The sequence below is a fragment of the Balaenoptera musculus genome, chromosome 17, assembly GCF_009873245.2.
Source record: "Balaenoptera musculus isolate JJ_BM4_2016_0621 chromosome 17, mBalMus1.pri.v3, whole genome shotgun sequence".
Lineage (NCBI taxonomy): Eukaryota > Metazoa > Chordata > Mammalia > Artiodactyla > Balaenopteridae > Balaenoptera > Balaenoptera musculus.
The window spans coordinates 52,521,954-52,533,213 of NC_045801.1; the positions used below are offsets into that span (position 1 = coordinate 52,521,954).

Sequence of the window (11,260 nt, forward strand, 5' to 3'; positions counted from 1 at the left end):
TTATTTTTTTATATGGTGTGAGAAAATGTTCTAATTTCATTCTATTACATATAGCTGTCAAAATTTCCCAGCACCACTTACTGGAGACTGTCTTTTCTCCACTGTATAGTCTTGCACCCTTTGCCATAGAATAATTGACCATAAGTGTGTGGGTTTATTTCTGGGTTCTCCATTCTCTTCCATTGATCTATGTGTCTGTTTTTGTGCAAGAACCATACTGTTTTGATTACTGTAGCTTTGTAGTATAGCCTGAAGTCAGAGAGCATGGTACCTCCAGCTTTCTTCTTTCTCAAGATTGCTTTGGCTATTCAGGGTCTTTTGTGGTTCCATATAAATTTTAGGATTATTTATTCTAGTTCTATGAAAAATGTCATGAGTATTTTGATAGGAATTGCATTAAATCTGTAGATTTCTTTGGGTAGTATAGACATTTTAGCAATATTAATTATTCCAATCGATGAACATAGGATATATTTTCATTTACATGTACCATCTTCAATTTTCTTCATCAGTGTCTTATAGTTTTCAGAGCATAGGTGTTTAACCTCCTTGGTTAAGTTTATTCCTAGGTATTTTTTTAAATGTGATTTTAAATGGAATTGTTTTCTTGCTTTCTCTTTCTGATAGTTCACTACAGTGTATGAAAAGCAACAGGTTTCTGTATATTATTCTTGCTTCCTATAATTTTACTGAATTTGTTTATTAGTTCTAAGAGTTTTTTCTTGGAGACTTTAGGGTTTTCTATATAAAGTATCATGTCATCTGCAAATAGTGACAGTTTTCCTTCTTCCCTTGCAATTTATATGCCTTTCTATTTTTTTTTCTTGTCTGATGCTGTGGCTAGGGCTTCTAATACTATGTTAAATAGGAGTGGCGTGAGTGAGCTTCCTTGTCATGTTCCTGACTTTAGATGAAAAAATGTCAGCTTTTCACTATTCAGCATGTTAACTGTGCGTTTGTCATAAATGGCCTTTATTATGTGGAGATATGTGCCCTCTTATACCAACTTTACTAAGTGTTTTTATCATGAAAGAATGCTAAATTTTGTCAAATGCTTTTTTTTTGCCTCTATTGACATGATCATGGATTTTAATCCTTCTTTTTGTTAATGGGGTGTATCACATTGATTAATTTGCAGGTATTGAACCATCTTTGTATCCCTAGAATAAATCTCACTTGATCATGGTGTATGAGTCTTTTCATATATTGTTGAATTCAGTTTGCTAATTTTTTGAGTATTTTTAACTTTTTAAAAGTATTTTTGCTTCTATATTCATCAGAGATATTGGCCTTTAATTTTCTTTTTTTTTTTTGTAGTGTCTTTGTCTGGTTTTGGTATCAGATAATTGTGGCCTTGTAGTTTGGAAGTGTTCTCTCCTCTTCAATCTTTTGGAATAGTTTGAAAGGAATAGGTATTAAATCTTCTTTATATGTTTGGTAGAATTTCCCTGTGAAGCCATCTGTTTCTGAAATTTTGTTTGCTAGGAGTTTTTTCAATACTAATTCAGTTTCACAAATAGTGATTCATCTGTTCAGATTATCTATTTCTTCCTGATTCAGTCTTAGAAGATTGTATGTTTCTAGAAATTTATCTATTTCTTTTAGATTGTCCAATATTTTGGCATATAACTGTTTGTAGTATTCTCTTTTTTAAAACATCTTTACTGGAGTATAATTGCTTTACAATGGTGTGTTAGTTTCTGCTTTATAACAAAGTGAATCAGTTATATGTATACATAAGTCCCCATATCTCTTCCCTCTTTCATCTCCCTCCTTCCCACCCTCCCTATCCCACCCCTCTAAGTGGTCACAAAGCACTGAGCTGATCACCCTGTGTTATGCAGCTGCTTCCCACTAGCTATTTATTTTACGTTTGGTAGTGTAAATATGTCCCTACCACTCTCTCACTTTGTCCGAGCTTACCCTTCCCCCTCCCCATATCCTCAAGTCCACTCTCTAGTAGGTCTGCATCTTTATTCCCATCTTGCCCCTAGATTCTTCTGACCATATTTTTTTCTTTCTTTCTTTTTTTGTTTTTTGATTCCATATATATGTGTTAGCATAAGGTATTTGTTTTTCTCTTTCTGACTTCACTCTGTATGACAGTCTCTAGGTCCATCCACCTCACTACAAATAACTCAGTTTCATTCTTTTTTATGGCTGAGTAATATTCCATTGTATATATGTGCCACATCTTCTTTATCCATTCATCTGTTGATGGACACTTTGGTTGCTTCCATGTCCTGGCTATTGTAAATAGAGCAACATCATTAATCATTAGAGAAATGCAAATCAAAGCTACAATGAGATACCATCTCACACCAGTCAGAATGGCCATCATCAAAAAATCTACAAACAATAAATGCTGGAGAGGGTGTGGAGAAAAGGGAACCCTCTTGCACTGTTGGTGGGAATGTAAATTGATACAGCCACTATGGAGAACAGTATGGAGGTTCCTTAAAAAACTAAAAATAGAACTACCATACCACCCAGCAATCCCACTACTAGGCATATACCCTGAGAAAACCTAATTCAAAAAGAGTCATGTACCAAAATGTTCATTGTAGTATTCTCTTATGATTTATTTTTTTTGTATCTCTGTGATATTGGTTATAATTTCTCCTCTTTCATTCCTTACTTTGCTTAATTGGGCTCTCTTTTTTTCTTATATAAAAAAAAATTTTTTTTGGAGTATGGTTGATTTACAATGTTGTGTTAGTTTCAGGTGAACCAGTTATACATATACATATATCTATTCTTTTTCAAATTATTTTCCCATTTAGGTTATTATAGAATATTGAGCTGAGTTCCCTGTGCTATACAATAGGTCCTTGTTGGTTCACGTTGTTTTTTTAATGACATGTTGTTTAGTCTCCATGTGTTTGTATTTTTCCCATTTTCTTCCTGTAAATGATTTCTAGCTGCATACTGCTGTGGTCAGAAAAAACATGCTTGATATAATTTCTATGCTCTTAAATTTGTTGAGACTTGTTTTGTGGCCTAGCACGTGATCTATACTGGAGAAAATTCCATGTGCTCTTGAAAAGAATGTGTATTCTGCTGTTTTTGAATGGAATGCACTGTAATTATCAAGTCCAACTGGTCTAACATGTCATTTAAGAGCACTGTTTCCTTATTGGTTTTCCATCTGGATGATGTTTCCATTGATGTAAGTGGGGTGTTAACGTCCCCTACTATTATTGTGTTATTGTCAATTACTTTCTTTATGTCTGTTAATATTTGCTTTATATATTTAGGTGCTCCTATATTAGTTGCATATTTATTAATCAATGTTTAATCCTCTTCTTGTATTGATCCTTTTATCACTATATAATGCCCTCCTTTACTTTTTATTATAGACTTTTTTAAAAGACTCTTTTCTGAGTGTTGCTAACTCAGATTTTTGTCATTTCCATTTTCATGAAATATCTTTTTCCATCCTCTCATTTTCAGTCTGTGTGTGTCTTTAGCTCTGAGTGAGTCTCTTGTAAGCAGCATATTGATGGGTCTTATTTTTTATTCAATCAGCCACCCTATGTCTTTTGATTGGAGCATTTAGTCCAATGATATTTAAAATGATTATTGATAGGTATGTTACTGTTGCCACTTTGTTACTTGTTTTATGGTTGTTTTTGTAGTTCTTCTCTGTTCTTTTCATATTCTTTTAATTTCTTCCCTTGTGGTTTGATGATTTCTTCCCTTGTGATTTGATGAAGTGCTATGCTGGGTTCATTTCTCTCTACTTTTTGTGTATCAATTGTAATCCTGTTCAGTAGAGTGACCTAGGTTTTAGGCTTTTCCCTTTAAGCACTTTAAAAATATCATGCAACTTTCTTCTGGCCTGCAAAGTTTCTGCAAAAAGAAAATCAGTCAATAACCTTATGAGGTCTCCCTTGTATGCAACTCTGTTTTTCTCTTGCCGCCTTTAGAATTCTCTCTTTATATTTAACTTTTGTCATTTTAATTATGATATGTCTTGGTGTGGGTGTCTTTGTGTTCATCTTGTTTGGGACTCCCTGTGCTTCCTGTACCTGGAAACCTGTTTCTTTCTTCAGCTTGGGGAAGTTTTCAGTCATAATTTTATCAAATATATTTTCAACCCTTTTCTCTCTCTCTTCTCCTTCTAGGACTCCTTTAATGTGAATGTAGTATGCTTGAATTTCTCCCTGTTGTCCCTTAAACTATTTTCATTTTTAAATTTGTTTTTCTTTTTGATGCTCTGATTTAGTGACTTCCATTATTCCCTCTTCCACATCACTTTTGTGTTCTTCTGTATCATCTAGTCTGTGGTAAATTCCTCATACTGTGTTTTTCATTTCAGTTATTATATTCTTCAGTTCTGTTTCTAGTTTTCTAGTTCTTTGTTAACATTCTTACTGTGTTAACCTATTCTTTTCCTATTTCACTTCATATTCTTATTACTATTGCTTTGAACACTTTATCTAGTATATTATTTATCAGTGTTTCATTAATTGTTTTTTCAGGGATTTTTTTTCTTGCTCTTTCATTTGAAACAATTTCTGATATCTTCTCTTTTGCTTAACTTTCTTTGAGATATTAGATGAAATTTGGTGAAATGGTTACCTAGTCCAGTCTTGAAGGGGTGTCCTTGTTTATGAGCATCTTTATACATTCTGCATGTGCCCAGTAGCTTTGGTGGGAAAGCTGGATCTGACATGAGCATGAGTCATGTCTTCCCCCAGGGTGTGGTGGTAGCTAACACCTTGGTTGGCAATGAGGCTGGAGATGGAGGGGATATAGTCAGAGGCAGGTGTGTCTAGAGTTTCTTCTCTGCTCAGTGGCAACAGCACCTTAATGGGGGCAGGGTCAGTTCCCAAGTTGCTGGAGCAGAAACCCTGAGGGTCAGATCCGAGCTGGTTCTCTTCTCTTTAATGTTGAGCTCTCCCTTCTCCCAGCACTGGCATCTTTGCCCCAGAGGGGTGTAGTGCTGGAGCAAGGGGAGCTGGAGGTGGCACAAGGTGTGGATCAGGGTACACACTGGGGCAATCCTGGTATACCAGTCAGAGTTCTAGACCACTCCTGATCTACCACCTCCATGAACTCCAGTAATGGCTGCCCTCACACAGTTCAGATGTCATCCCAGGTCCAAGTCAGCTTCATTCCCCACAGCTGTGCACTCTCCTTGGCAAAGGCAGCCTTTGCCCTAATGGGAAGCTGCGCTGCAGAGGAAGAGGGGCTGGAATGGGCACCTGGCATGGGCTGGGGCATGTGCAGGGGTGGTCTAGGAAACTGGCAAGAGCCCTGGGCAGTTTCAATCTGCTTCCTCTGCATTGTTTTAGGAGTAAGGAGTAGTGGGCATGCTCATGTTTTTCATGAGTGGAGTCTGTGTTTCTTACAGTCCTGCTGTTAGTCTCACTGGTTTTCAAACCAGTCAAGGGAATTCATCTTCCGGGTGTTGGATCCCAGGGCTGGGGAACCCAATGTGGTTTGAGCTACTCAATTCCTAGGGAGGATCTCTGAGCCCATGATATACGCTTCCTGTGTCCCTTCCTAGGAGTGTGGCTCTGATCTGACTGCGTCTCTTCCATTCCTACCCAGCTTCTTGTGGATCTTTCTTTACAGCCTTGGTTGTATAAGTGTCTTTCCTCTAGTCTCCAGTTTGCTTTCTGTGAAAATTGCTCCACATGTAGATGTACTTTTGATGTGTTCATGGGAGTAGGTGAGCTCCATGTCCTCCTACTCCACCATCTTGATTTCCTTTGAATTTGTTGATTTTAAAGAAAAAAGTATAGATGAAGCAAAAAGTCACCAGGTGGCAGTGCTACAGAACTGTGCCCAACTTGACACATTCTCTGAGGCTATTGAGATAGAAATAATTTACTGAGACATTTTCTCCCCTGAACTATATAAAAATCACAGAATCATAGCTTTGGAAGGAAAATGAACCTCCTTCAGTCCTACATTCTACTTGTAAAGATGAGGAAATTGTGTCTCAGGGAGATTGATAGGAAGATAGAGATAGAAAGGATTTTCAAGTTTATTTAGTTTTTTTACAGTTAAGGACAATGAAGTCATGACCAAGGAAATGTATTAATTGGAACACTTTTGATGGTGTCATAAATTAAACACAAGTTGGTTTTTAAAATTAAAAAGAAAGGAGGGGAGTTATTAGTTCAAGCATCTGAAGAAACAGGGATAGATCTAGCTTCAGGCAAGGCTGGAACCAGGGGTCCAGTCTCTTCTTTATCTCTTTATTCTGCTTTTCTCTTGGTGGCTTTATTTCAGGTTTTGCAGTAAAGAGTGACCCCCAACCACTCTTACTTTATGCTATCTTTACTGCTAGAAGAGTCTGCAAAGAAATTAATTTCCTTTTCTAATAGTTTCAACAAAAACTCTGGAATTGAGTCTCATTAAGCAGACCTGAGTCATGTTCTAGCTGGAGCAAAGAGAGGAGTGGGCTCCATTCACCTCTCTGAGGAACAAGGTTGGTTTGGGACAAGGTCAATGTATATAGTTTTTCATGTACAGCTTTTCATTTCAGGGGGGTACTAGTCACCACCTCAGTGGTGACTAGGAACTGATATCTAGCCTGGGCTCCATTTGCCAAGGTATGATACATTGGAGCTGCATCTGATTAGATGAGAAACTTTTTCTAGTTTGCCTCAGGGCATTGTATGAGTTAGTAGCAGCTTGGCTTATTATCAGAGGAATGAATTAACACTGGGTGGACCTAAACAAAACTGTCTACTTCCAATGGCAGTTTAAAAAATTATCATTAAATTTGATTTTAGTTTTTTAAAAAATTCTCCATCTCTATTTTTGAATTGGAGGCAGGATGGTGTTGTTATACAAAATATGTAGGTATTTAGAGGCAGAATGCCTTAGGTGGGAATCTTGGCTCCACCATGTGCTAGCTGTGTGCATTTGGGAAGTGTTTTAATATATCTTGCCCTCAGTTTACTTATATGTGATGACCACATTTCAAGAAGTTTGGAGGTTTAAATGAAACATGAAAGTCCAGCACAGAGCCTGGGACATAGTAGCAGCTCAGTTAATGTTAAATAATTGTGGCAGTTTTTAAACAGGAGTCTGAATTCTTTGACAGTCCTCTCAGAGAGGGTTGGGGTTTATGTCCTCTTCTCCTGGATTAGGGAATGTTTGTGACTGCTTCACAGTTTGTGACTGACTGTTTGTGACCAATAGAATATGGAGAAGTGCTAGCATACAACCTCTGAACATAGGTCATAAAATGTCACATAGATTCCTCCTGGGATGCAGTTTGAAATGCTTCTTAGAAGCTCCCTCTTGGGACATGACCTCTTTGAATGAAGCCATCATGCTGTGAGAAGCTCAAGGTACACAGAGAGAGAGAGAGGCTTCCCTGCAACCTCTCAGTGAGGGGGAATGTCAAAGAATTCCAGGGCTACGTTTTTAAAATGCCACATGTTGTGGAAAGCACTGTGATGAGTGTGATTTTCCTTCAAGTATGTATTTCCTTGATTATTATAAAAGTGTCTACAACTGTAATGGTAAAATATATGTGTCAACTTGGCTAACTTATGGTGTCCAGTCATTTGTTTAAACACCAGTCTAGATGTTGCAGTGAATGTGCTTTTTAGATACAGTTAACATTTAAATAAGTAGACTTTAATAAGCAGATTACCCTTCATAATGTGGTGAGCCTCATCCAATCAGTTGAAGGTCTTAAGATCAAAGACAGCAAAAACTCCTAAGCTGAATTTGAACCTAAGACTATAATATCAACTCTTACTTGAATTTCCTGCCTGCTATGAATTTTAGACTTGCCAGCTCCACAACTGCATGAGGCATTTTGTAAAACTCTCTCTCTCCCACCCATATATATATGAAGTAGTAATAACAAAAATACAGAAATCTGTACATGGAATAACTTCATTTCCATTATCAGATTATGTGAGTACTTGATAGCTGAACCCATACTTTATAATTTAGAGAGTTCTTTTGCTGTTCTTATTCTATGTTAAATTTTGTAGCCCCAATAGGTATGTAAGCCCCATGTCTCATAATGTTAATCTTTTATCTCCCATAACTCCCACTGTGTAGAACTCAGCTCAGTAAAGTCCTGATGACTATTCTTTGACAGTGTGTGAACAAGTTTGCCATGAGGAGAGTAAAACTATCACTGTGAGGACTGTGCACCTGCCTAATCCCATTCTTTACTGACAGTTTTGGTTTCATTGTCTCATTGAATCATTATGTAAACGTCATTATTGTGAAATTAGTATTTGCAGGTAGGTGTGGGGATCATAGTTTCCCCTGATAACATAGCGATTTGTGGTCTGATGATTGGAGATGTTAGGTGACATTTATAAGTGTCCTCTTGAGGGACTATATCAAGGATGCAGCTCATGATATAATGAATTGACTCAAATCATCCATCCTCTTCCCACTCTTCACTGATTTTTATGATTCTTGTGTCTAGCTGTCTTTGTTTGTCTCATTTAAGCCTATCTGATGGAATCGATTATCTTCCAAATTTCTATGCAATTCTATTAAAAGTGTTCTGAGTTTTGTTAAATTATACTGAACTTTTAAGAGGAGAAGCAATGCAAAAACTAACCAAGAATCAGAAGACCTAGACACTGGTTCCGGGTGTTGGCTCTTTAAACTGAGAGGAGTCTCTAGACACACATTGTCACAGCTTCAGCTTTCATCCACAAATGACAAGTTTGAAGATTTGGATTCTATTACTTGGTAACTACTAAATTTTTAGTTGGAAACATTTCTGAAGAAACCTTTTTTGCCAAACTCCCACAAAGAGTCATTGCTAACATGTTGCTAAGAGAAAACAGCTGAGATGTGTCTAATTTATAATTTATTAATTATAACCAGCTGCAGGAAAAGGAAAGTAGCTACTAGATGGTAGGATGGAGAAATGAATGTTTAGAAAGTAAGAAAGAGTAATATATATCCTCTAGATAGAGGGGTGACTGGGTAATTGACCCTGAGCTGTAAGAGAGAGTATAACAAAAACATAAACTGTAGCTGGAAAAGAAGATCAAAGTTCTCTTTTAGGACTTTTAGTCAAGTAAACAATCAGTTAGAGATGCAATAGTACTGCAAGAATTCTTCCATCCGATGAAGAGACAAAGATTTTGTGGCATTACGTTTATTGGCTAACAAAAGGCTGTTCTAGAGATGATGTGGATCTCCATGAATCTGTCTAGGATCTTTAGAATAAAAGGTTTCAGGACTGCTTCAGATAAAGGTGGAACAACTTCTCTTCCTCCATCCTCCCATAATAAGCCCTTGCCTATTTTTTTCTAATATTATTTCTGAACCAGTGGACATGAGACCTTTCTGAAGACCTGACACATTGCCTACTCTACGTCTTGCCTTTTGGTTTCAGCTCTCATTCACAGTACCACCTACCCAGTGAGCATCTGCAGGATCCTAACTGATCTGGAGTCTTGCATGGGCAGTCAGTTTCCTGACAGGGACAGTCCATGCTATTAAAAATTCAGTTATGTTCATCTGCATGTGTTTGGAAGCAGGAAATTCCCTTTACCAGGTTACTGGGAAGACACCTGTGGCACTCTACAATCAATAAATTTCAAAGCTTATTCTAAGCAGCCAATTATTGTTGAAAATGTGGGATTTCTTTTTACATCTGATTGTGGATAGCCTATGAAGTGCCAGGCTCTTCACGTGCATCTTGCATATTTCTCACAGTAACTTTGAAAGTAGATATTGTTATGCACATTTGACAAAGAAGAAATTGAATTTCAAAGAGATTAAGATGTCAGAGTTGAGAGGTAATGGAAAGTGTCATCAGTGTTCAAGCCCAGTTTGGCTAACTCTTTCTCCTACACTGTTAAGTCTGCATGGCTCTGAATGAGTCAATTAGTTTTGTGTGCTTTTTACCATGACTACAATACAAATTGTAATTTTTGCATATAAGATTGTTGTTTATTTGATGAAATGTACTTACTGTGGGCTAGAACTTGTAAGGTTAGAGTTTTTTTTTTTTAATTTTTTTTTAATTTTTAATTTTTATTTTATTTTATTTTTTTTAGCACAAACAGGGGCTTTATTGGTGGGGCTCGGGAAGCTGTGACAGCCCAGCACGCAGGCTGTGAGGGCCTGAACAGCTGCCAGGAGACGAGACATGAGGGGACCAGCCTCTGCACTGTGCTGCTTGGGGCACATTGTCCCTTTTCAGTTCTTAGAGGTAAGTGTGCAGGAAGAGGGTTCAGGACTTCACAAACTGGTGGGTGACCTCGTAGATTCCCACAGACTACTGAGCCTTTTCGTCATAGTCAGTCCAGTCCTTTTCCTGCAGATTAATGTCACTGAAGACTGTCCCGGATTCCACACCCTCAGCAGCAAACCCGGCCTGGGGCTGGAAATCGACTGGTTCAAGTCCTCGGCACTCAAACTCCACTATCGTCTTGAACTTCTCGTTGTCTTCGGCATTGTAAGGTTTGATGGTGCTGCTCAAAATCTCAATGGAGTTTTCCCTTGAACACAGCTTGCACTTCTGGACCATGGAGTCACTGCCACGGCCTCCCTTCAGTGCCACGTTGTCCATCAGCCGAATGTACTGCCACTTCTCTGGAATCTCACCACAGTTGCCACATTTCATCTTCAGGTACCACCGGAAGTCCTCGCCCACTGGCCGGAGGTTGGTGACATTCTCCAGCCAAGGTTAGAGTTTTGATAGAATTCAAAAGATAGAACTAAAAGGTCAAATACTTGGCCTATAGAATGACTTTTTAATAACAATCACTTCATGCCTCTGAGACATTTATTTATAAGGTATTTTGCAAAGTTTCAACATTTCAATACACCTGATGAACAAACTGCACTTCTCTTCCCCCATTCCACATCATCAAATGTGAAGGGAGCTCATCTATTTTATTCTCTAGTTTTCTGGAAGAATCACTTAATTTCTGATTCTGACAAACAACATGAAACTATTCAAACAACTGTCTCTAAAATGGTAATTTTTATATTCATGGCACTTTTTGAGAATTACTGACGTATTCTCGTGTGATGACTTGGATTGAAAACACAGAAAAACTATTTTCTTTCCTGATTTGCTTTTTGTGGTAGACTAGGTTCTAAATGAATATGTTTACTTGAGTGTTGAAAGGTACTGTTGAAAAGATGTGAGAAAAATCCCATTTTAAGAACTATGTTACCAGATTACTTTAAAATTTTCCCAATGTGTTAATAAAATGCAGAGCTGGAGCTGGGCATTTTTGTGCTAGAGGCGATTTTTCTCTAGAGGTTTCCTTTCCCTCTGCTTTGCTTGATG

General features: G+C 37.6%; 1 protein-coding gene across 1 annotated transcript; it reads right to left on the bottom strand.

Moving 5' to 3' along the window:
• Positions 1 to 10,021: 10,021 nt before the first annotated feature.
• Positions 10,022 to 10,636, bottom strand: LOC118883541 (CXXC motif containing zinc binding protein-like). Its single transcript, XM_036830488.1, has one exon. The coding sequence runs from the start codon at positions 10,583 to 10,585 to the stop codon at positions 10,238 to 10,240; it is 348 nt and encodes a 115-aa protein (XP_036686383.1). The 5' UTR covers positions 10,586 to 10,636; the 3' UTR covers positions 10,022 to 10,237.
• Between the last annotated feature and the right edge of the window lie 624 nt (positions 10,637 to 11,260).

Coding starts and splice junctions, on each gene's coding strand:
- LOC118883541 (XM_036830488.1), bottom strand. CDS start 10,585: ATGAAATGTGGCAACTGTGGTGAGATTCCAGAGAAGTGGCAGTACATT.